General features: G+C 41.2%; 2 protein-coding genes across 8 annotated transcripts in view; one reads left to right on the plus strand and one right to left on the minus strand.

The window, feature by feature from the left end:
* Window positions 1-634: 634 nt before the first annotated feature.
* Window positions 635-9509, minus strand: prorsd1 (prolyl-tRNA synthetase domain containing 1). Its single transcript, XM_080199788.1, has 2 exons — window positions 9402-9509; window positions 635-1456 (listed from the first exon to the last, which is right to left on the minus strand). The coding sequence occupies exons 1-2, from the start codon at window positions 9483-9485 to the stop codon at window positions 1028-1030; spliced, it is 513 nt and encodes a 170-aa protein (XP_080055914.1). The 5' UTR covers window positions 9486-9509; the 3' UTR covers window positions 635-1027.
* Window positions 9510-9729: 220 nt separating this feature from the next.
* mtif2 (mitochondrial translational initiation factor 2) overlaps window positions 9730-26844 on the plus strand; it is a 43132-nt gene continuing 26017 nt past the window's right edge. The window contains exons 1-2 of one of the 7 annotated variants that reach the window (XM_080200432.1): window positions 9730-9751; window positions 22206-22409. In XM_080200432.1, the coding sequence (XP_080056558.1) occupies window positions 22212-22409 (198 nt within the window). In that variant the 5' untranslated portion in view covers window positions 9730-9751; window positions 22206-22211. Of the gene's footprint in view, window positions 9752-19237; window positions 19346-19404; window positions 19504-22205; window positions 22410-26844 lie in introns of those variants that run through there. The other 6 variants (XM_080200429.1, XM_080200428.1, XM_080200430.1 and 3 more) reach the window with 6 other exon arrangements.

Raw genomic sequence — 26844 nt, forward strand, 5'->3', positions numbered from 1 at the left:
GGATCAGGAGCCTTGGGACGTCCCTGGGAATCAATTGATTCCTATGGGCCTTCCAACATATTTTCTGGCTCACTTGTTTTACCTTTGAGCTTCTGGGGATTCCCTTGAATGTTTGCGTAAGATGTGCATGTTATTGATGTTTTTTTCTTTTAATCCACAGGTGCTTTGGTCCGCCTTGTTGTCCAACAAGGGGCATACACGCAGCGGGTCGTGCGAGGGCTGCTCTTGGATGTTGCGAGAGAAGCCTAGTGCTTCACGTCGTTAGTGTACGCTTAAACTGGACCAGCTGATGGGCAACACGACAGCTCAGTGACTATCACTGTTTGCTGTGCAGATACATGGATTTGGGCCAGTATCTGTGGGAGTTTGCACATTCTCCTGGTGCTCTGGTTTCCTCCCACACTCCAAAGATGTGCTCTTAGGCTGATTGTTGTAACAAATTGTCCCTAAATTAGTCTCCCCTCAATCTGGTTTCCAATGTGGAGTGCCATAAGCATAGACAAAGGTCATGGGTGGAAGAGGGAACTCACAATGTTAAAATGGTGGCGTGGGCTCGTTGGGCCGAAGGGCCTGTTTCCTGTGCTGTGTTGTTCTTTGTAAAACATACGTTTGGAAAGAGTAGAGAGACTTATTCTGCATCTATTTATGTTTAATCTGACTTGAGAGTGCTTGAAGCATTCAAAATAGAAATTTGTACATTTTTCCAGCACTGACATCTTAATATTGTAAAGAAAACTGTCAAAAAAAACTGTGTGCTGTGAAGCTTTAAATTGAAAAGGAAATTGTTTTAAGTCTGTTGTAAGCAATTCTTTCCATACCAGATATTTAAATTATTGGTGGTAAAAGACATGATGTGGCAGTTAATCAATACACTTTGAGATGATGATACTCTTCCATTACAATGAAAGGAGCCCAGGCTAAAATTTTAAAAACATTTTAGAGGAAGTATTTACCACAACACCAATTTCAAACATGTTACTATAAAAATTAGATGCAAGTCTGTTTATCTAAACTTTTGTTTCTATTTTTAATCAAAATTTAGAATTGTAGGTTCATGACCTGTTTCCTTTACAAAATGCAAAAAGTCTACAGGCTTAATACCCATAGTGGCTGAATTAATCATTGGATGAAAATAGAGTCTCTCATGTCCTCCATCCACAAAGTTTGAATCCAACACAAATTTTACATCCCCTTGTTTATCACAAAACAAAGAAAGTGGTGTTGCACAACCTTGACCAACTTTCAGTTTTTCCAGCATTGTCGCTTCATCTGCAAAGCGCAGATTTCCACTTCCACACCCCAGCTTCTTTGCAAGGTCATTCAAGTTGACTTGTCTGTTGTGTAAAACTGTCACCAACCATAAGCTCTTTTTCTTCTTGTCTTTGAGAAACAAATTCTTACTGTGTGCCCCTTTAAGGTGTTGTACATAAGGCATCATGGCTTCAACTGTGAACACCTACAAAAAAAATTTAATATTAAAAATAATTTGAGGGATATAACACTCAAATTTAGAAACCAAATAGTTTTACAGGGAAGCTAATGATTTATTTGTGTGCACTCACCTTCTGTCATCCAATTTCCAACATATTTTTATAATGGAAATAGCCTAAATAATTGTAATGACATACTTATTCTAATGGAGGAGTTGGAAAGAGGGCAATTGGTATATCGAGGTGGTATTGTACATTGGGATACCGTATTAAGATGGATAGAAAACTGGCAGACAGGAAACAAAGTAAGAATAAACAGGTCTTTTTCCAACTGGTAGGCTGTGACTAGTGGGGTTTATAGGACATAGAACATTACAGCGCAGTACAGGTCCTTCAGCCCTCGATGTTGCGGGGTTTGGAAGGGATCATTGCTGGGAACCCATCTCTTCATTATATATATTAATGATTTAGATGAGGGAACTAAATGCATTATCTCCAAATTTGCAGATGATACAAAGCTGGATGGGAGGGTGAGCTGTGAGGAGGATGCAGAGGTCCTTTAGTGTGATTTAAAGAAGTTGAGTGAGTGGGTAAATGAATGGCAGATGCAGTACAATTTGATTAAATGTGAGGTTATCCACATCGGCAGCAGAAACAGGAGCACAGATTATTAGCTAAATAACCATAAATTAGGAAAAAGGAATGTGCAACAAGACCTGGGTGTCCTTGCACACCAGTCACTGAAGGTAAGCATGCAGGAGCAGCAGGCAGTAAAAAAAGGCTAATGGTATGTTGGCCTTTATAACGAGAAGATTCAAATACAGGGTCAGAGATGTCTTGATGTAATTATATATGGCCTTAGGAGGCTAACCTGGAATACAGTGTGCCGTTCTGGTCTCGTTATCTGAGGAAGACTGCTCTAAAGGCAGTGCAGAGAAGGTTTAACCACCTGATTACTGGGATGACAGGACTGATGCATGAGGAGATAATCGGTTAGGATTGTATTCGCTGGAGCTCAGAAGGATGAAGGAGGAACACACAGAAACCTATAAAATTTTTAACAAAACTAGACAAGAAAGATGTTCCTGATGGTGTGGGGTGTCCAGAAGCAGGGCTCACAATCTAAGGATATAGAGTAGACTGTTTAGGACAGAAATGAGGAGAAATTTGTTCACCCAGAGAGTAGTCAACCTGTGGAATTCACTACTACAGAAAGTAGTTCAGTCCAAAACATTGTATGTTTTCAAGAAGCAGTTAGATATAGCACTTGAGGCGAAAGCAGGATCAGGCTGTTGAGTTGGATGAACAGCCATGATTATAATGAATGGCAGAGCAGGCTCCAAGGGCCAAGTGGCTTCTTCCTGCTCCTATTTTCTATCTTTCTAATTACAGCATGACAAGTTTCCATTATATATGTGGACACATTAATTTATAAAAGGAAATATAAAGAATAAAATGTAGAAATTTTTAAATTAAGAACTTGCATCCAATACTCACTTGTCCTGAACCTACTTAACCTGAAGGATACAATTGCTCTCGAATCCCCAAGCGCACTGTTGGGCAGATCAACCAATATTATCTTAGAATTCTTGTACGGTCCCTTGAAAATGCTATATAATTGCTACATGTGGAAATTCCACTAGGAAAGAGTCAGTTACAGGAATTGCAGTGGAACGTAGGTAACAATGCACTCAGATTTTCAGTGTAATCTCATCCCTGGTTTATCGTAATTCCCTGTACCAACACAATGTGGCGCTATATTATCTTTTGCCTGCAACTCACTCAAAATCTTTCAGAAAAAAATATTGCCACCACTTGCTCTCAGAGATTGAAACCTCAAATGCCTTTAAGACTAGAATGAGTGAATATGTTACTGGATTAATAATTAACAGAACATGAATTAAAAGTCCCACCATGGCAATTTGAAAATTTGAATTAAATTTTAAAAGATCTAGAAAGAAGTTTGTATCAGTAAAAATCATTCTGATTCTGTCAGATTAATGTAGGATCCCACTGGTTTGATTTGCCATCCTTATCCAGATAGGCTGGGTGTGACTCCAATCCCACACATCAATATGATTGATTCTGAACTATCCTCTGAAGTGACCTTGCAAGTCATTCAGTTGTACCACATCATAAAGATGCATGCACTGGCAAGGATCAGCTGGGTCACATGGCCTGTGCTATAAACTTTATGCAGCTGTCATTCAAGAAAATGGTCTACCACCATCTTCTTAGGGCAACTAGGAATGGACAATAAATGCCAGCCTTACCAATCTCATCCACCTGCAGAGAATGAATTTCCCTTGACTGATTCCTGGAATGAAGGAGTGAGCTTATGAAGCAAGGTTGAGCACATTAGAGTTTAGAAGAACAAGAGGTGATCTTATTGAAACATACAAGGTAGGATTTGACAGGATAGGTGCTGAAAGGATACTTCCTCCGTGGCGAGGTCTAGAACCAGGGGACATTGTTCAAAAATGAAGGGTCTCCCATTTAAGACGGAAATGAGGAGATATCTCTTCTCTCAGCAGATCATTAATCGGGGGAGTTTTCTTCCCCAGAGAACAGTGAATGCTGGGTTATTTATCAAGGCTGAGTTACGGATTTTTTGCTTGACAGGGGAGTCAAGGTTTATGGAGGGGAGTCAGGAAAATGGAGGTGAGGCCATAATTATAGCCATAATCTTATCAAATGGTGCAGAAACCTTGAGGGGCTGAATGGCCTACTCCTGTTCCTAATTATTTTGTATGAAATAAAAAGTGCCATAATTTTTGATTTTTAATGGTTTCATTTATCCTTTTACTCGAGGGCCTTAGGTGCCTCTGAGCATATGCTGCTTGCTGAATGTCATTTAACTAGTTGAACTGCTGCAGTTTATCGGATGCTTTTCAAAATTAAAGTCACCAGCAGATCCCTAGAATAGAGCAAGAGATTAGTTTTCTGAATGTGCGATTCTGTTGCCCTGAAAGATCTGGGAGTGCTCTTCGATATGTCCCAGCAAGGGTGTCCAGGATTAGGGTTAGCGGTGCTCTTCATAACAGAGTACAGCACAGAGAATTGGAGCTGGGTGGAACATGGATGGTTCCTAGCATCATTCTTGCAGGAAGATGTGGAGGAGCCAGATGTGCCGTCATTACCTGCAGCTGCAAACCTATCTGCCAGAAAGAGGTGGCAATGGCCTCATCCAGGCTCATTTTAGTTGAGGTGTGCTTCCAGCATTACAAACTTTCCATCAAAGTCCTGGTGCAATCCCTATATCAGTACCACTACCAAACAGTCTCAGCCATTCTTCACATTCCTCTCCTCACCGAGGCAGTTCATTTCAATCAGCAGACTGAAACCAACAGGGTTAGTGGGAGTATAACACTCACAAAGAGCTTCAATGGAAGGCAAATAGGTATGTTGGAAGTGAGGTAGCATAAGTGATGGGACAGGAGGAGAATGCCTATGGTTGCAGGCCACATTTTCGAAAGACTAACGCAGCCTGCCATTCTCAGTGGTAACTTTCCCTGCTAGACCACCCTCCCAAAAGAAAACAAGAGACATGGTGAAGAGGGTAGTTAGAAGCAAACAAAGTTTAAAGAGAAAGAAGCAGGAAATGCAAAAGAGACCAGCAAAGTTGACACACAACCAGCAAAACAAGAGCAACAGAAAAATTAAGAGAATGTATTCTCTGACTGTAGAAATGCCACAGCAAAATGAGATAGTTTAATTTAATCTTTTCAGTAATGTTTAGCATTTTAATCGAAACTATAGGGCAGCATGGTGGTCTGGTGGTTAGCACTGCTGCCTCACAGTATCAAGAACCCAGGTTCAATTCCGGCCTTGGGTCACTGTGCAAATTCCACACAGACATTCTCCAGGTGCTCCGGTTTCCTCCCACAGTCCAAAGATGTGCAGGTGGATTGGCCATGCTAAATTGCCCCACAGTGTCCCAAGATGTGTATGTTAGGGGGGATTAGTGGAGCAAGTACATGGGATTGCAGGAATAGGGCCTGTGTAAGATTCTCTCAAAGAATCAGTGCAGACTCAATGGGCTGAATGGTCTCCTGCTGCAGTGTAGGAATTCTATGATTCAAACTTCATTTCCTAAATACTGACTCCATCTCCTTCCCTGGCAGCAACCTGAAATTAAGCCAGTTATTTTGCAACCACTACAGTTGACCTTGGGATGAACTTCTGATCATCTCCAAGACCACCTACTTCCACCTCTGTAACATCGCTAAAGTTTGTTCCCAGATCAGCTCATCTACTGCTGAAACCTTCATCCACGCTTTCATTACCTCGAGACTCAAATACTCCAACACTTTCCTGGTTAGTCTCCTACATTCCACCCTCCATAAACCTGATGGCACCCAAATCCTTGCTGTGCACACAAGTTCTGTTCCTTTCTCTGTGCTTGCCGACCTTCACTGGCTACCAGTCAAGCAAGAGTTTAAAGATTCGCATCCTTGTTTTCAAAGCTCTCCATAGCCTTGCACCTCCCCACCTTCAGCCTCACAACTCTTGAGATATCTGCACTGCATTCCTTTAATTCTGGGCTCTTGTGCATTTCCAAATCATAATTGCTCCATCCCTTAGTGGCTGTGCCTTCAGTTAGACCCTAAGCTCTGGAATTCCCTCACATGTTGCTTTACTGTGCTTGCTTCTTTTAAGACGTTTCTTAAAGCCTTCTTCTTTGACCAAGTTTTTGATAATCTGATCTAATATCTCCTTATGTGGCTTGGTATCATACTTTATTTAATAACACTCCTGTGAAGTGCCTGAGATATTTCATTACTTTAATGGCACTTTATAAATAAGTTTTTAACACTAACGTTGAAAGGAAATTTTGATGGATCAGAGGAAAGCTTTCAATGTACTTATCCTCCTAAGAACCGCACATTGATTTGTTTTAATGAGTAACTGGCTTTCAAATACTTCTTCAGTACAGCCTAGATGATGAGCATTTGGTAACAATGAGTACGCTCCCATAACAATAGTTGTGGTTAAAAGTCATGGCTGGCTTTACTGTACAATACACAAATTTTGACATTCCATTAAAATACAAATTGCTGCAATTTTATATTTAACTGTACACAGGTATGGTACAAGCCACACAAGAATACATCAACCCATGACAGGTTAAATTCATTCCCAAGAAAGAACATGACAGCCTACTTCAATCAGCAATGCAATCAGAAGTGGCATCTACTTTTCCCAATTACAGTAAAAACCAGGTCAGGCCCATTATTATTTATTAAATGGTTAATCACAGATAATAGCTTGTCATTCATTCTTCAATACCGAAGATAGCCAGAATATTGTCTAACTTTTACAGTGAGTTTTTGATGAACAATGCGTTTTTTTTTGCTGCAACTTGATCAGCGAATCCCAGATTCACCAGGTTGTAAATTTATTTATAAATATATAAAAAGGAAGAGGCTGGCTAGGGTGAACGTTGGACCCTTAGAGGATGAGAGGGGGGACTTAGTGGTAGGGGATGGGGAAATGGCTGAGGCCCTGAATAACTTTTTTGTTTCGGTCTTCATGGAGGAGGACATGAATAATTTGCCGGGTGTTAGCGATGGAAAGATGGTAGGAGTGGAGGGCCTGAATGAAATTATTGTTACTAGAGAGGCGGTGCTCGGCAGACTGGAGGGACTGATTGTGGGCAAGTCCCCAGGACCGGATGGAATGCATCCAAGCGTTCTGAAGGAAATGGCAGAGGTGATAGTGGATGCCTTGGTGATTATTTTCCAAATGTAGCTGGATTCCGGGGAAGTGCCAGAAGGTTGGAAAACGGCTAATGTTACGCCGTTGTTTAAGAAGGGTGGCAGGCAAAAGGCAGGGAATTATAGGCCGGTTAGTTTAACGTCTGTTGTAGGAAAAATGTTAGAATCCACGATCAAGGAGAAAATAGCAAGGCATCTTGAGGAGAATTGTTTGGTAGAGCAGACGCAGCACGGTTTCGTTAAGGGGAAGTCGTGTCTGACGAATTTATTGGAGTTCTATGAGGATGTGTCTACGGCGGTGGATAGAGGAGAGCCGGTGGATGTGGTCTTTCTTGATTTTCAGAAGGCGTTTGACAAGGTGCCTCATAAGAGGTTATTGCAGAAGGTCAGGGGGCATGGAGTTGGGGGTAGGGTGTTAGCGTGGATAGAGGATTGGCTGTCAAATAGGAGGCATAGAGTGGGGGTCAATGGGTGCTATTCGGATTGGCGGTTGGTGACTAGTGGAGTGCCCCAGGGGTCGGTGCTGGGGCCTCAGCTATTTACCATTTATATAGATGATCTGGAGGAGGGAACCGAGTGTATGGTGTCGAAATTTGCTGATACACCAAGATTGGTGGAACGGCAAATTGTGCGGAGGGTGTGGAGAGTCTGCAGAAGGATCTAGATAGGCTGGGCGAATGGGCCAGGAATGGGCAAATGGAATTTAATGTTGGCAAATGTGAGGTTGTCCACTTTGGTAGGAATAATGGTAGGAAGGACTATTACTTACATGGCGAAAAACTGCAGCATGCAACGGTGCAGAGGGACCTCGGGGTCCTTGTGCATGAGTTGCAAAAACCCAGCCTGCAAGTGCAGCAGGTGGTCAGGAAGGCAAATGGGATGCTGGCCTTCATAGCGAGGGGGATTGAGTATAAAAGTAGGGAGGTCTTGCTGCAGCTGTACAGGGCACCGGTGAGGCCGCAGCTGGAGTACAGTGTGCAGTTTTGGTTGCCGCACTTACGCAAGGATATTTTGGCCTTGGAGGGAGCGCAGAGGAGGTTTACTAGGCTGATTCCGGAGTTGAGGGGGTTGAACTATGAGGAGAGGCTGAATAAACTAGGCTTGTACTCGTTAGAGTTTAGAAGAATGAGGGGAGATCTCATTGAGACGTATAAGATGTTGAATGGGATGGATAGGATAGAGGTGGAGAGGCTCTTCCCGCTCAGAAAGGACAGTAGGACTAGAGGGTACAGCCTCAGGATTAAGGGGGGGGGGGGGGGGGGGGGGAAGGTCAGCAGTTTAGAACGGAGTTGAGGAGGAACTTCTTCACTCAAAGGGTGGTGAATCTCTGGAATTCTCTGCCCGTTGAAGTGGTGGAGGCTGCCTCGCTCAATATTTTTAAGACGTGGGTTGATAGGTTTTTGATAGGCAAGGGGATTAAGGGTTATGGGGAGAGGGTGGGAATGTGGAACTGAGTCACGACAGATCAGCCATGATCTTATTGAATGGCAGGGCAGGCTCAAGGGGCTAGATGGCCTACTCCTGCTCCTATTTCTTATGTAAACTTTGATTCTTCAAGCAAAACTTCTTCAACTGGTGTTTATGTTGAGAATCCACCATGTTTTCTCAACTGAATAATGTGTTCCCACTTTATGGATGAGGATAAAGTGTCACTTTAAAGCAACAGGCAACAACAAGAAATTCACATAAAATACAGCCATGGCAAATGTTATTCCAGTGATTGGTTATCTGCCTTTTGGGGAATATTACACACTCTCCTGCATTCTTTGGCTGCTGACATTCAGGAAAGGGATACTAGGAAAAATACTTGTGAACAGAACACTGAACAAGTTGATATGAGTACTTTACGACATCTGTTAAACCCAATCAAGCTGATGCCAGTTAATAACATAATTAAATGTGTCACAAATGAACAGAAATAGGCCAGCATGTCCATTCCGATGTTTATGCGCCACACAAGCATTCTCCTAGTTATTCTCCCTTACCCAATGCCATCAAATATTCCTTTTTCATCTAACTTCTCCTTAAAATGTACTTATCCCGCTCACCTCATCTCCTCGCAAGAGCAAGTTCCGCATTCTAAACACTCGGCAAAATAGTTTCCCTTGAATTCACTGCATTAGCAAGAAAAGCTACATCATTTTGAAGAACGCGGAACCCATTAAAAAGTGAAGAGGTTGCAACGCAGCGCGTTCCCTTTGATTTGAACAAGTGTAAAGTGTTCCCCCTGAGCAGCGGCTCTCCTGCTTCTCACCTCTGGGTGTTCCTCACACACGGTGTCGATATTCAGCCCTTGCAGATACTCCTCCAGCTCTTCCCGCAGCTCAGCCGAGGCCATTTCCCACTTTCGGCTCCAACCGAGACCACGTGGCAACTAGTCCTGCGCATGCGCGCTCACCTCTCGCTGCCCTGCTCGCGCCGCTCTGACCCGAAGCTTTCAGTTAGGGCCCTGAATCCAAGACCTCCCTCATTTTAATGTCGTTAATTCCAGTGATTAGCATTTTTAAATCAGAAACACATCGCTGGGTATTTATGGAAGGAGCGAAAACAAATGATTAACATTTCAGACCTGGACCCCAGTTGTGGAGCGATGAAAATGAAGATGTAAGAAGGATCTGTGTGCAAGTGACCAATTACTGGGGGAGAAATACAGTGGGACAGGTGGGTGGCTGCTGAGGGTATCGTGGGAGCAGCCAATCTGGACACCTAACCTCAGACTCTCCCCTGTTCCCCCCGCCGCCCCCCCTTCCCCTTTCCCCCCGCCGCCTCCAAATCCGGAAATGGACCACCCTCTTGAAAATCAGGCTTGCCAGACCCCCTCAGGCCTATTCACCCCCACCGCCACCCACCTGGATTCCTTTGGCCTCCTGGAGCTTCCTTCTGCTAAGGCCTACCAGATCCTCTAAGCCTGCTTGGATGCCCCTCCCACCATCCCCTCAGGTCTGTCCAGGCCTCTGCGCCCCCCCCCTCAGGACTGCCTGGGCCACCTGCCCATCATCTCCTCAGGTCTGCCCGTATTTCCCTCAAAATCAGACACAACTAGAACTCTTCCCATTTCTCACATGCCCCAATCAAAATCAGGTCTTCCTGTGGTCCCCTCGGACTTGCCCAAACCACTCCCTTGCCCTTCAGATCTTCTAGGAGTTTACTTCTCTAAGCCTGCCAGAGCTATTTGGACCTGGCAGAACTGACCTCTCTCTCTCTCTCTCTCCGCCCCCCCCCCGACTCAGGCCGCAAGAGTATCATTGATACTACTATCACCATCCTGATTTTGGAATTGGATTTTCCACCACACTCATCCTACCAAGTAAGACTTCAGAGCTGCCACTGCTCCTACTGGAGCCCTCTAAACTGCTGCTGGAAACCATCTTCAGACTCCCACCCACTTGCCAAAACCAGACAACTCAATAGGAGGGTGCAGACCAATGCTGCTGCTCCCTCGTGACTGAGCATCTGCCCTTGGGCACTGTGCTGGACCCAGACTATGCATGTACAGCAACACAATGTACATGCATGTATACTCTGAGCAGCCTCCTCACTCACTGCTGGAGGAATTTGGGACAAATGGTACCCCAGGAAGCCCACACTCAGGACAGGAATCCAAATTATGGGATTATGCTGGAAAATCCAAGACAGTTGGTCATCTTCTGATACTTCAGATCAGACACAAAGCTAGCCCATCATCTGAACATTGTTGCATTTAGAACAAACATTTTTCTCAATACCTGATTATCATTTCTTCCCAGTACTTACAGCTAAAACCAGTGCTTGAGTCCCAAATTACAAATTCCTTTAAATCCACAGAAAATCAAAATTTGCTGTAGCAAGACATCTCACAACATTTTCCATTAATTGGGATTATCCTTGTACACTTAAACTCAAAAACATTTGCTTGTAATGTTGCTAAAAGTGTGAGCTGTTAAGTACTGCAATGAGTGAAATAGGGCATCTAAACAGTGCAAGCAACAGGTTATCCCTTAACTAGTTAGATTTTAAGGATTGGGACTCAATAATTAAGGACTGAGAAGGACGGTGATTTACAATGGTAAATTTAACATGAGATCAGCTACAGAAAGAAAATTAGAAGAAGGGCGTGGGAAAAAAAAGGAAAAATTGTACAATTCAATACTAATTTTTAAATCTCCAATAATTTCAAACTTGGAAGAATTATAATACTATCATAGTTGAAGTGGTGGAGGCTGCCTCGCTAAATATTTTTAAGAAGCGGGTTGATGGGTTTTTGATAAGAGAGGGGATTAAGGGTTATGGGGAGAGGGCGGGAAAGTGGAACTGAGCCACGACAGATCAGCCATGATCTTATTGAATGGCGGGGCAGGCTCGAAGGGCCAGATGGCCTACTCCTGCTCCTATTTCTTATGTTCTTATGTTCTTATGTTCTTATAGTTCATAATTAATTTTTAGTACCAGAGAGGTTGATTAACAATTAATGTTAAAAGGATATATGCACTACTAATAACTAATCCTGAATATCTCAGTGAGTTTCGTTATAATGTAGCATGCAAATATAGAAGATTTATGACATTCAGTGTAGACTAGTTGGTGATTAGTGGAGTGCCCCAGGGGTCGGTGCTGGGGCCTCAGCTATTTACCATTTATATAGATGATCTGGAGGAGGGAACCAAGTGTATGGTGTCGAAATTTGCTGATGACACCAAGATTGGTGGAACGGCAAATTGTGCGGAGGGTGTGGAGAGTCTGCAGAAGGATCTAGATAGGCTGGGCGAATGGGCCAGGAACTGGCAAATGGAATTTAATGTTGGCAAATGTGAGGTTGTCCACTTTGGTAGGAATAATGGTAGGAAGGACTATTACTTACATGGCGAAAAACTGCAGCAGGCAGCGGTGCAGAGGGACCTCGGGGTCCTTGTGCATGAGTCGTAAAAACCCAGCCTACAGGTGCAGCAGGTGGTCAGGAAGGCAAATGGGATGCTGGCCTTCATAGCGAGGGGGATTGAAAATAAAAGTAGGGAGGTCTTGCTGCAGCTGTACAGGGCACTGGTGAGGCCGCAGCTGGAGTACTGTGTGCAGTTTTGGTTGCCACACTTACGCAAGGATATTTTGACCTTGGAGGGAGTGCAGAGGAGGTTTACTAGGCTGATACCGGAGTTGAGGGGGTTGAGCTATGAGGAGAGGCTGAATAAACTAGGCTTGTACTCGTTAGAGTTTAGAAGAATGAGGGGAGATCTCATTGAGACGTATAAGATGATGAATGGGATGGATAGGATAGAGGTGGAGAGACTGTTCCCGCTCAGAAAAGACAGTAGGACTATGGGGCACAGCCTCAAGGTAGAGGGGGGGCGGTTTAGAACGGAGTTGAGGAGGAACTTCTTCACTCAAAGGGTGGTGAATCTCTGGAATTCTCTGCCTGTTGAAGTGGTGGAGGCTGCCTCGCTCAGTATTTTTAAGACGCGGGTTGATAGGTTTTTGATAGGCAAGGGGATTAAGGGTTATGGGGAGAGGGCGGGAATGTGGAACTGAGACACGACAGATCAGCCATGATCTTATTGAATGGCGGGGCAGGCTCGAGGGGCTAGATGGCCTACTCCTGCTCCTATTTCTTATGTTCCTTATGATTAGTGATGAGGCAGACAGTTAAGGTTTACAAGAAGCTAACAGCGGATTGGTGAATCTCAGATAGCAACTCTTGGATATTTTCATTTAACTTCACATTCTGCTCCTTGCTTGAAGTTGCTGTACTATTTATGCATGAGTGTGGGCTCACAACATTAACCTCACTATTATTTTGACAGCGAATTCTCTCCCAATTCATGAGCTGTGAAAAGAAATTTCAGTTAGAACCTGGTTCTGCCCACCCACATTTAACGTCAGAAGAGGAGAAGAGTAGGTGGGATAATCTCTATTCTGCTCTCTGTCATACCACAGAAAGTACGCCTGCATATGATTACACATAAAATAATATAGCAGAAGTGGATTCTAGAATGCTGCTTTCCCAAATCCGTTCAATCCCAGAATGATTGATTTCCAATAGGAAAGCTGCAAGTTTAAAATCAGCACACATTTGAAAGTCTTACAGTTTTCTAACCTATCAGCCTGCCCATTACCCCGTTGATAGAGATGCAAGCCAAACTGAAATTCCTGGCACCACATGGAGCAGATGTTCAGGAAAGATCAAAAATGGCATAATGCCTGTCCCATTTATGTCAATGACTCGATAACTAGGGGATTTGAGTCCTGCTCAGTATCAGGACGAGTTAATGAACAGAATTCCCACTGCAACACACTTCCAGTGGCACAGTGACCCAGCAGGCATTGTGGGGCCACCGGAAAACAACAACCCTACCCAGTTTTATATGAATATATTACACTCCTTGATCTTAAGTTTTGACACCATTATTGTTTGTCAGTGTTCCAGAACAGCAATGGATAATGTTATGTTTTCTCTTTAGCGTAAATTCACTAATTATACACACGAATTGGTGAAACAGTGTGTAGGTTCTTTATTTTAGATAAGACCATACACAGATAGTGTTGTAAAAAGATGGAAAAAGATTGTAAAAAGAAAACTAAGATGGATAATGAGAGTAAACTAGTTAAGAATATAAAAACAGCAAAATTTTCTACAAATATACAAAACAAAAAAGAGTGGCTAAAGTAAACATCGGTCTGTTATAAAATGAGAAGGGGGATGTAATAACTGGAAATGAGAAAATGGCTGAGGCATTGAACAGGTATTTTGTGTTGGCCTTCACAATTAGACGCAAATAACATGCCAAAAATTGATGATAGGAAGGCTATGGCAGGTGAGGACCTAGAAACTATCATTATCATGAAAGAGGTAGTGTTGGGCAAGTTAACGGGGCTAAAGGTAAATAAGTCTCCTGACCCTGATGGAATGCATCCCAGGATACTAAAAGAGATGGTGGGTGAAATAGCAAATGCACTAGTGGTAATTTACCAAAATTTGCTGGAATCTGGGGTGGTTCCCGCAGATTGGAAGACGCCACTGTTTAAAAAAGGAGATACAAAAGGTGGGTAACTATAGATCGGTTAGCTTAACTTCTGTAGTAGAGAAAATGCTTGAATCTATTATCAAGGAAGAAATAGTGTGACATTTGGATATAAATTGTCCCATTGTTAAGATACGGCATGGGTTCATGAAGGGAAGGTCATGTTTGATAATTTGGTGGAATTCTTTAAGAACATTACATGTGCAGTGGACAATGGGGAACCTGTGGATGTGGTGTTTCTGGATTTCCAGAAGGTATTTGACAAGCTGCCACACCAAAGATAAGATAAAGATGCACAGTGTTACGGGTAATGTATTAGCATGGGTAGGGGATTAGTTAACCAACAGAAAGCAAAGAGTGGGGATAGGTGGGTGTTTTTCTGGTTGGCGATCAGTGACTAGTGGTGTGCCTCAGGGATCAGTGTTGGGACCACAATTATTTATGATTTACCTAGATGATTTGGAGTTGGGGACCATGTGTTACTGTTTAGAATTCACAGATGACACTAAGATGAGTGGCAGAGCAAAATGTGCAGAGGATGTTGAAAGTCTGCAAAGGAATATAGGTAGTCTAAGTGAGTGGGCAAAGATCTAACAGATGTTGGTAAATGTGAGGTCATCCATTTTGGTAGGAATAACAGCAAAATGGACTCTTATTTAAATGGTAAAAAAATTGCAACATGCTGGTCTGGTGTCCTTGTGCAAGAATCACAAGGAGTTGTTTTGGAGGTGCAGCAGGTAATTCAGAAGGCAAATGGAATTTTGTCCTTCATTGCTAGAGGGATGGAGTTTAAAAACAATGAGGTTATGTTGCAGCTGTATAAGATGCTGGTGAGGCCACCCCTGGAGTACTCTGTACAGTTTTGGTCTCCTTACTTGAGAAAGGATATACTGGCACTGGACGGGGTGCGGAGGAGATTCACTAGGTTGATTCTGGAGTTGAGAGTGTTGCCTTATGAGGAGAAACTGAGTAGACTGGGGCTACACTCATTGGAATTCAGAAGAACGAGGGGAGATCTTATAGAAACATATAAGATTATGAAGGGAATAGACAAGATAGAAACAGGGAAGTTGTTTCCACTGGCTGGTGAAACTAGAACTAGGGGGCATGGCCTCAAAATAAGGAGGAGCAGATTTAGGACTGAGTTAAGGAGGAACTTCTTCACACAAAGAGTTGTGAATCTGTGAAATTCCCTGCCCAGTGAAGCAGTTGAGGCTACCTTATTGAATGTTTTTAAGGCAAGGATACATAAATTTTTGAACAGTAAAGGAATTAAGGGTTATGGTGAGCAGGCGGATAAGTGGAGCTGAGTCCACGAAAATATCAGCCATGATCATATTGAATGGCGGAACAGAGTCAAGGGGCCAGATGGCCAACTCCTGCTCCTAGTTCTTATGTTCACTGGGAGCTTAACATGGTACATCTGACCTCTATCACTGTTGCTCATAGACTGGCCAACAATTATAGGACTAAAACATCCTGTTGAGGTTGGTAATGATCGGCAGTCATTCAAGATACACCTCTTTAAAGGTACATGTCATAATTTCTCATGGACTGAGGACCAGCATGTGTTTCCAGATGTGGCAGTGTCTGGATTTCTGCATTTAACTGTACATGTGGACGCCAGACAGTTCTGTCATGTTTATCCTGTAATTATGACCAATGCTGATAACCTCACTGTATTATTACAGCAAAATCCAGGCTGGTGTATGGGAAACAATGATCTGCTCAAGTGTGAGCCTGTAAAGATTGTCTTTCCTTATGGTATGAATATACTTTAATAGGTTCCAATGTCAATACTTTCTAAAAATAGAAGAGAATATAGTAAGCTGGGACTATTTAAGAAGCTGCTGAACATGCTAAATGATGTAAGGTAACAGTATCATTTGTAAAAGGAAATATATTCCAAAGACAAACTTAATTGTAACAGAAACTGTGTCCAAGAAGCTGAAAATACAGAATGATCAGCTGATGATATTGAGATATAAACATATGTTGAAACAATGAAGGCAAGAAGCTAACATCTAGACAGATTTGCTAATACAAGATCAAAGAGTTTGCAGGCAGAAACTTAAAGTGGATATCAAATTTGCTAAAGATGGGTTCCTTTAGTATATTCAAAGTATGGCTGATGCATTAATACTGTACTTTAATGAACTCTCAGTAATGAATGTTAGTGTTCCAGAACAACACTGCACTTTCTGCAACAATAAAGCATAGTTCTTCATAGAATCCACAATGTATGTCAGCAATTGATACAAATCAAGGAACCAGCAATCTTATAGTGACCAATCAGCAAGATTATCAAGGAGAAAGACTTCTTGGGTGAATTTTGCTACATTAATAAACCAACTTAAAGAATCTCTGATGAGAACACCATTGCCAGAACGAACCTCAGAAGATTGCAGCAGACTTGTGTGAACTCAGAAGACAAAATAACCTGTAATTAATGAGTATTATTCCACATTTCTTTAAATAGCCCATTAAATGGCAACCAATGTAACTTCAGGAGGTACAGATGCTTTCCAATCAATATTGTTCTTTTTCAGAAAGTGACATCCTACGGGGATCTCGGGAAGTCCTATCATACAGTGGGCCTAAACTTACAAAAAGCCTTTAATAAGATTCCAAATGAAAGGGTGATATACAAGGCTATAGATACAGCGTCTTTCAGTTTGGAGGTGGCTCAGAAATTGATTGATTGGGAGGAAACAATAAAACTATGTTTTGTTGGGCTGAGGAAATGTACTGCATGCTCTAATCGCCTAGCTGAGCCTCTGGTATTTTTGAGAGGTAAGGAAAGCCCAAATGCCTTTTTTCTGCCATAAACCATTTCATTTGTCCTCCCCTGCCGTCCCTTTCATGTTTGTCTACATAATAAGAGTAACTGCACATCAAAAATAATTTTTTTGCACGAAGAATGCCCTAAGAATTGTGTTGACTGTGTCCTCAAAATAGAGTCAATAATTGGACTGTAATATGGGGAACCAAAAGAAAACTAATGGTTAGTAAAATCATGAATGCTCATGTGAAATGAAACATTCTGTACAACATCAGGGAGACACAAGTCATCAAGGTCATAGTCTTGGAAATAAACAGTGAGAAGATATAAATATATCACTTTTTATCAGAAAGCATGTAAAGCTCTTTGTTAAAGATTAACTGTGAACTAAAGTAGGTGAAAGTGCATCCTGGTAATGCTATACTCTGATGCTTTATTAATCTGAGGTCAACCTGGTTGGCTAGTGAGAAGTCAAATATCTGAAGTAATCTGAGGTTTGTGACCATAGCACATTCTATTGGCATGGCTGGGTAGCTGACATATTATGTGGACATTTGAATGCATGTGGCAATGTAGAGCTTAAGAATACTAAAAGGAGAGATTTAAATCTCTCTAAAGAGAAAGTGTTGTTTGGAAGATGATTCGAAAGCCTGTTTTTTGAGAGTGGAGTTTGGATTTACTTGTGTTGAAGTTGGAGTTCCAGTGAGACCAGTTGGCTCACAATCAAGCATTTGGGGACACTTGATGAGAAATCATATTGTGTGGCATCTGCCACTTGGTCTGAGGGTGTATTATGTCTGACCACAGTTGGCTTGTTGGTTTACATGTACTGTGTAGATACTGAGAATATCAGAGTTTATGATATATTTGTAAATTGTGTTATCCTTAAAAATCTATGTACATCTATGAAAAAAGATGGGGTGAATGAACATTGTATTAAAGTCAATCGTTTCATGTCTAACTGATGTTTTATTCTTTTGCTAAAAGTTGACTAGCAGTCCTGTGACCTGTCTCTAAACAAAAAGTTACAATCTAAGTCAGAGTTCCATTCTGGTGCTGACTATTTTTATGTTTATTTATTACTATCACAAGTAGTGATAAAGTTACTGTGAAAATCTCTTAGTTGTCACCTCCAATGCCTGTTCAGGTACACTGAGGAACAATTTAGCATAGCCAATCACCTAACCAGCACATTGTTTGGATTGTGGGAGGAAATCAGAGCATCCCCATATAGACATGGGAAGAACATGCAAACTCTACACAGTGACCCAAGCCAGGAATCGAACACGGGTCCCTGGCACTGTGAGGCAGTAGCACTAACCACTATGTCACCCGACACTACCAACATCAGCTAGGATGGTAACAGCACATTGAGGAAAATGAGTCAAGACCTGATGATTGTGACTCGAAGAGCAAGGGGGGAGGGGGGATGAGGGTGAAGTTAGAAATGTTTTCATAGAAAATTATTAGAATAAGGAATGTTTTACCAGAATAGCTACTGGAGACAGAGGCAATGACTTAATTTAAAAAGGTATTAGATTGGAAAAAAATGGAAAGAATGGGAAGGGGCAGAGGAAGTCACTGGATGAAAATCACTTTATGCAATTTTTATGTCTTTTTCTTGTCCCAGTCCTTTTTGACCAATAAAACCATAAATTTTACGACTGGAAAATGTGCTTTAGAACCATGTTGTAATATAGAAATGATAAAGCAATATAAAATTGCAAATTCTACTGTTATTATTCCAGTTATTTCTATACGAATAGATGGGCGAATCTGGTGGCCAGCTTATAGTTGAATAGTATGAAAATATTCATCAGCATGAATATCATCATACTATTCAATTGTAAGAGGAACCATAACATATCTTTGGACTCATTAGAAAGATTTGCATTTACATAGCATAGCCCACGATCACTGACTGAACAGCCCTGAGCATTTTGCAGCCAATAAAGTATATATGAAGCGTAGTCACTTTTAATGTTGGAATCGGCGCTGTCAAAGTGTGTAAAACTGGTCAACTACAACGCCTAGGCTACTCATGGATTGCGAAACTCTCGGAGATGACTCTCCTTTACTAAACGGGCCATTCCTTAGAGTCTCCTTTACTAAAATGGCAGCCAGATCCGGCCATCTATTCGGATCTCCTTTACTGAGATGGCCATCAAATTCGGCCATCGATTGAGAGTCCTTTACTAAATTGTTCATCGATTCGGGCCTCCGACCGCCGGATCCGGCCATCGATTCAGGTCTCCTTTACTAAGGTGGCCACGGCGGGTTTTCATTCGTTATCTGTTGCTCAGCGGCGAAGTGTATTGTGGGAACTACAATGGCGGCTTCCAGAGAGTGAAGAGTGTCAGGTACCCTTGTGGATAAATCGCTAATTAATGTGCCCTTTATCGTAGCTTGTCAGCTGAACTGTGCTGGGTAGGTGCCGGAGGTTAATAACATTTAGGGAATGCAAGGATAAGAACATAAGAAATCGGAGCTGTATTGGGTCATTTGGCCCGTTGTGCCTGTTCCAACATTGGAACCGATCATCTACCTCAACACCATTTCTCCTGCACTATCGCCATATCCTTGATGTCAGTAAAATCTAAAAACCTATAAATTTAAGTTTTGAACAATTATTAAATTTCTATAGCTCTCTTGGTAGAGAATTCCAAAGATTCACCGTCCTCTTCACCTCAATCTTAAATGGCTTGCTTTTTATTCTCATACTGTGTTCCCTGGTTCTAGACGCACCGACCATTCTAGCCACATCTACCTTATCATGTCATGTAAGAATATTGTAAGTTTCAATGATACTACCTCTCATTCCCCAAAAGGTGAGAATCCAGCCTTAGTTTCCTCAATCTCTCCTCATAAAACAATTCTACCTTCCCAGGCAATATTTTGAGGAACCTCTGATGCACTTCCTCAGTGGCAAATAAATGTTTTTGTTAGGAAAGGAGACAAAATTATTTGAGGACATTATGAGCACAGTAGACAATGAGGAACTGGTGAAACTAGTGGATGTGGTGGATTTCCAGAAGGCATTTGACAAGGTGCTGCAGAAAAGGCTGCTGTATAAGATAAAGATGCATGGTGTTTCAGGTAGTGTATTAGCATGGATGGAAGATTGGTTAACTAACAAAAAGCAAAGTGTGGGGGTAAATGGATATGTTTCTGGTTGGCGATCAGTGACTAATGGTGTGCCTCAGGGATCAGTATTGAAACAACAACTGTTTACAATTTATATAGATAATTTGATGTTGGGGATCAAACATAGTGTGTCAAAGTTCACAGTTGACACTAAGATAAGTGATAGAGCAAAGTATGCAGAGGACACTGAATGTCTGTATATTAGATAGTTTGAGTGAGCAAGCTCTGGCAGATGGAGCACAATGTTGGTAAATGTGAGGTCATCCATTTTGGTAGGAATAACAGCAAAATGACTATTATTTAAATGCTAAAAAAATTGCAGCATGCTGTTGTGCAGAGGGACCTGGTTGTCCTTGTGCCTGAATCGCAAAAAGTTGATTTGCAGATGCAGTAGGTAATTAAGCAAGTGAATGGAATTTTGTCCTTTATTGCTTGAGAGATGAAGTTTAAAAACAGGGAGGTTATGTTGCAGCTGTATAAGGTGCTAGTGAGGCCACATCTGGAGTACTAGAACATAAAACATAGAACATTACAGCGTAGTACAGGCCCTTCGGCCCTTGATGTTGCGCCGACCAGTGGAACCAATCTAATGACCCTCTAACCTAAACTATTCCAATGTTATCCATATGCCTGTCCACTGACCATTTGAACGCCCTTAAAGTTGGCGAGTCCACAACTGCTGCAGGCAGGGCATTCCACGACCTTACTACCCTCTGAGTAAAGAACCTACCTCTGACATCCATCCTATAATTACTACCCCTTAATTTAAAGCTATGTCCCCTTGTGTTACCATCACCATCCGAGGTAAAAGGCTCTCGCTGTCCACCCTATCCAATCCTTTGATCATCTTGTATGCCTCAATCAGGTCACCTCGTAACCTTCTTCTCTCCAACGAAAATAACCTCAAGTCCCTCAGCCTTTCCTCATGAGACCTTCCCACCACACCAGGCAACATCCTGGTAAACCACCTCTGCACCCTTTCCAATGCCTCCACATCTTTTTATAATGCGGCGACCAGAACTGTACACAATACTCCAAGTGCGGCCGCACCAGAGTTTTGTACAGTTGTAACATGACCTCACAGCTCCGAAATGCAATCCCTCTACCAATAAAAGCTAAATATTGTGCCTCAAAATAAGAGAGAGCAGATTTTGGACTGAATTGAGGAGGAACTTCTTTACCCAAAAGGTTGTGAATCTGTGCAATTCCCTGCCCAGTGAAGCAGTTGAGGCTACCTCATTGAATGTTTTTAAGGCAAAGACATAGATTTTTGAACAGTAAAGTAATTAACGGTTATGATGAATGGGTGGGTAAGTGGAGCTGAGCCCATGAAAAGATCAGCAATGATCTTATTGAATGTCAGGGCAGGCTTGAGGGGCCAGATGGTCTATCCCTGCTCCTAGTTCGTGTGTTCTAAAGCTGTTCATGATATTCCAAGTGCAGCCTCACCAAGGTTCTGTACAATTACAGCGAGACATTTTTTACTCCTGGTGAAAATTGCTCAATGTGATCATGGCTCATCTTGGGCTTCAACTCCATTTTCCTGCCTGCTCCCCATATCCCTTACTGATGCCTGAAATGCACTAGAGATTTGAAATCTGATTGAAATGTGTCAACGTCTATGAAATTCCACTGTCTTGATTCACAAATAAGAATGGCTATATGGGCAAGGTGTCAGATTCTGGCTCGAATAACCAGAACATCATTATCCTTCATATCAGCAATAATCTAAATTCCACAACTGTCTTCCTATATCCCTTTATTTCTCTTTCCTAATACACCTAACATGTTAACAGAATTTCATATAAGTGCAAACAAGCAGAAATATGCTAATTCAGTTTAGTTATCAATATTGGGACCTTTGTTGTGTTTACGGCTGAAGAATTCATTAATCTAATCTCTAAGTATGTCACTGAAATTAGCAAAGTGAACATTTAGTTTTTTAATGTTGTAATGGTGATGGTGCATTATAAAAATGTATTGTTCTAAAGAAAACAAGATGCATTTATATAATGCCTTTGACTTTCTAAAAATTCCAAAACGCTTCTCAGCCAATGAATTATACATTTTATAAACACTTTTAAGAACTTCATTAATATTGATAGTCTTAAAATGCTTTATAAATAAATAATTTTATTCCCAGTAGGTGATGATGATGAGAAGATTGTTGGTCAGACTGAAGCCTGCGACATGGAAGCGGTGCACCCGTGGGATCCATACTCTGAGATGGAGAGATACTCATGACTCGTGGCTACGCCCATGTCTAGTGGTTTTGCAACAAATCTGGATTCCTAGAGGCATCAACAAATCCAGCCTGCCATTCATCAGGCATTTAGTCACAAAAAAGGTAAGGTGGTTTATTATAGTTTGTAGTCCAGTCATAGCTTCTACTCTGACTCACCACCATGCTTGCATTAGATCTTTTACCATTAAGTGGCAGTTGTGGGTATCTATGCCAATTACATTTTCCAGTTATAAATTAATGAAACAATAAACATTTTGTGACTGTATTATCTTGATGAGCTTGAACAATGTTGCATTTTCCAGGTAGTTATGTACTGTAGAATTAGACCTCAGTAATGACAAACTTTAAACTAATATTGGAAAGTCCATGTAGTTATGCAAAATGTGACATTGAAAATGAGTTAGACTTTTATACTAATGTACCTGGAGCAATCAAGTATGATAACTGTTGAACATAGTTGACCTCTTCAAATGCACAAAGAATTCCAGGGTGGGATTTTCCAGCTATGTTCACCCCAAAACTGTAAAATCCCGCCCAAGGTCAATGGACCTTTCCATTGTCATCCCTCACCTGCTACAATTCCTGTGGCAGGCAGAACGGGAAAATTTATCCCATATGTTTTGTGCGTTGCATAGGAGCTTATTGAGCACAAAGCATCAGTAAGCAATCCAAAAATAATTATAGTTAGATTAAGGAGAGCAACCACTATGCTGAAAGGTTTTTGGCTTCATATATGGAGAAAACCACTGTCATATGAAAAAGCAGTAAAGAAAAAGCAATTTGCTCAGATTCCAATTCCTGAATGAAATACAAAAAAAGATTCATTTTTGAGAGATAATGAGACCTGAATGGTGTACTGGGAAGAGTTGTCGGACTGACTCACCAATGTAATAAGAATATAGTTTTGTCATGTTGCAAAGTGAAGTTCTTTCTTATTTTGTTTTCCCTTCATGGCTTAACATAAAATGGATAAAATCTGTTTTATATTGGATTTAAGTCATGTATCTTGTATACAGTTCTCTTTGACTTTGGGCAATACACAAAACTGACCAGTGAATATCCATCATTTTATGGAATGAGACCAATTAGTTAGTTGTAGTTGCATCTTCATGCTGTGCTTGCAAATAGGAAAGATTAACCGTCTAGTGAACCTGGTCAGGATGCACTGCAGGAACTCACCAAGGTTCCTTAGGCAGGAGCTTCCAAAACAGTGACCATTACCATCTAGAAGGACAAGAGCAGCAGATAGCTGGGAATACCACCATCTGGAGGTTCCCCGCCAAGTCACTCACCATCCTGACTTGGAAATGTAGTGCTGCTCCTTCACTGTCACTGGGTCAAATATCTGGAATTTCCCCCCAAACAACACTGTGGCTGTATCTACATCTCAGGGATTGCAGTTGTTCAAGAAGGCAGTGCATCATTATCTCCTGAAGATAACTAGGGATGGGCAATAAGTGCTGGCCTAGCAAGTGACACCCACATCCCGTAAATGAATAATAAAAACCCTCCTTATACATTAATCCTGCCATCCTTCAAATCAGTCTGGTGGACCTTTGCTGCACTCTTTCTATGGCAAGTATATCCTTTTTTAGATAAGGAGACCACACTGCACACAATACTCCAGGTGTGGTCTCACCAAGACCCTATACAGCTGCAGTAAGACATCCTTGCTCCTGTATGCAAGTCCTCTTTCAAGGAAGACGAACATAACATTTGCCTTCCTAACTGCTTGATGCTCCTGCGTGCTTGCCTTCAGTGATTGATGTACTAGTGATTGATGATCCCTTTGTATGTCAACATTTCCCAATCTATCACCATTTAAATAATACTATGCCACTCTGTTTCTCTGTCCGAAGTGAATTACTTCACATTTATCCACGTTATACTGCGTCTGCCGTGTATTTGCCCACTCATTCAACTTGTCTAAATCACTTTGAAGTCTCTTAACATTCTGCTGACCACTTGCATTCCCACCAAGTTTCGTGTCATCAGCAAACTTGGAAATATTACATTTGGTTTCCTCATCAAATCATTGATATATATTGTGGGGCCCAAACACTGATCCCTACAGAACCCCATTAATCATTGCTTGCCACTTCGAAAAGGACCCATTTATTCCTACTCTCTGTTTCCTGTCTCCTGACCAATTCTCAATCCATGCCAATATATTACTTCCAATTCCATGTGCTTTCATTTTGCACTGTAACCTGTTATATGGGACTTTATCAAAAGCTTTCTGAAAATCCAAATACTCCACATCCACTGGTTCGCCCATATAAATTTTACTAGTTATGTCCTCAAAAAAATTCCAGCAGATTTGTCAAACATTATTTCTCTGTCATAAATCCGTGTTTACTTTGTCAAATCCCTTTGATGTTTTCTAAGTGTCCTGGCATCACGTTCTTTTATAATAGAGTCTAGCATTCTCCCTACTATTGATGTTAGGCTACCAGTCTATAATTCCCTGTTTTCTTCCTTCATTCTTTTTTAAACAGCAGGGTTACATTTGCTACCTTCCAATCTGCTGGAACTGCTCCAAAATCTACAGAATTTTTGAAGATAACAACAAACATAACCATTATTTCCATGGCCACCTCCTTTAATACCCTGTGATGTAGATTATCTGGCCCTGGGAATTTATTGGTTTTCAGTTCCATTAAGTTCTCCAACACTGTTTTTCTATGAATACTAATTTTCTTCAATTCCTCCATTTCACGAGCCCCTTGGTTCTTTAGCATTCTGGGAAGTTATTTGTCTCTTCCTCTGTAAAGACAGAAATGAAAATAGTTGTTTAATTGCTCTGTCAATTTCTTGTTTTCTGTTGTAAATTCTCCTGTTTTAGACTGTAAGGGACTTATATTTTTCTTCAGTAATCTTTTTCTTTTTGTATACTTATAGAGGCTTTTACAGTCCGCCTTTTGTTACTTACATGTTTATTCTTGTACTTTACTTTTCTTCCCTCTTAACCAATCTCTTTATTCTCTTTTGTTGAATACTGAACTCCCAATCCTCAGGCTTGCTACTTTTTCCAGTATCCTTACATGACTTCTCTTTGGATCTAATACTATTAATTTATTTTGTAAGCCGTGATTGGGCTGCTGTTCTTGTGTTTTTGTGCCTGAAAGAAATGTATAACTGTTGCTATGGATACATTCGTTCATTAAATATCAGCCATTGCCGATACCTTTTCCCATTCTATCTTTGGCAACTCATGCCTTGTATCTTTGTGGTTTCCTTTGTTTAAACTGAGAATCTTTGTTTCAGACTGGACTTCTTTCATTTTCCACCCTAATAAAGAATTCTATCATGTTATGGTCACTATTCCCTAAAGGATCCTGCACAACAAGATTATTAATTAACCCCTTCTCATTGCATTCTACCAAATCCAGGATAGCATGTTGGCTTCTCAACTTATAGGTTATTTTTCCACCCTAATGCATGGCAGTGTCTTAAACTCAGCCTCCAGTTCATTGGCTCTGAACCAAAGTCCTTTGAGCCTCCAGCTCATTGACTCTGAATCAAAGTTCCTTGAGCTGCAGGAATTTACTGCAGTTTGTGATTTCAGTAGATCACACTAGCACTTATTGGATCCTATACTCCATAGTTGTAACAAGTCATCTTCCCTGCCATCCGTATAATGTGTTAATTATTTTATTTTTCATACATAATTTACAATTGATCAACACTAATAGGATTGCGAATGCTAAATTCTCCCTCGGAGTGTGGCGACTAGGGGATTTTGACAGTAACTTCATCGCAGTATTCATGGAAGCCTACTTGTGACTAATAAATAAACTTTACTACTACTAGTAAGCTTTACTGCTGCTAGAAAATATTTCTGCTACTCATAAAACCTTGCTAAAGATTACCAGAATTTCAGAAGATCCTTATTCATATTGTTTCAATTACTGTTATCTCTTCCCAATCAACATTCCCTAGTTTATGTAACAAAAAATTCCTCAACCAATCAATCACTTTCCTGTTTTGCTATTACATTGGATTTCAATTCTCATTTGTACTGCTCCGAACCCACTGATTCATCCCACCCCTAACTCTTCAGATTCTTACTGCTGTATCTAGGTTACCCTCTATTTCTGGGAGGTAACTTATGTCTTCTACAGTGATGATGATTACAGCAGCTGTGGAGGTGAGCATGCATCAAAGCAGGCAATGTTTCGAGATAGTAATAAACTGGATTCGGAGATTTAAAGTTCTATTTTATGGCTTTTATTGGGATGCTGCTTAAGATAGACTTTGTTTATCAAGCTGTTTTTATTGTAATGGGAGATAATTGAAAGGGAAAGTAAATTTAAATTTACTGATTTAAATTTAGGACTGACATATCATCCTTAGGTATAAATTTGAAGATCTCTCCCATCCAATCCATCTTGTTAGCCACTCATTTCATATTATTCAAAAAGAAACCTTGGTATTCCCAAATTACTTACTTACTTGCTCCTTTGTCCCATTGTTTTTTAAAATAATTTCTTCTTCTATTTGATCTTATTAATTATGTTGTCCTAAATGATTCCTG

This window comes from Carcharhinus amblyrhynchos, chromosome 12 (assembly GCF_965287045.1).
Source record: "Carcharhinus amblyrhynchos chromosome 12, sCarAmb.v2.hapA, whole genome shotgun sequence".
NCBI lineage: Eukaryota > Metazoa > Chordata > Chondrichthyes > Carcharhiniformes > Carcharhinidae > Carcharhinus > Carcharhinus amblyrhynchos.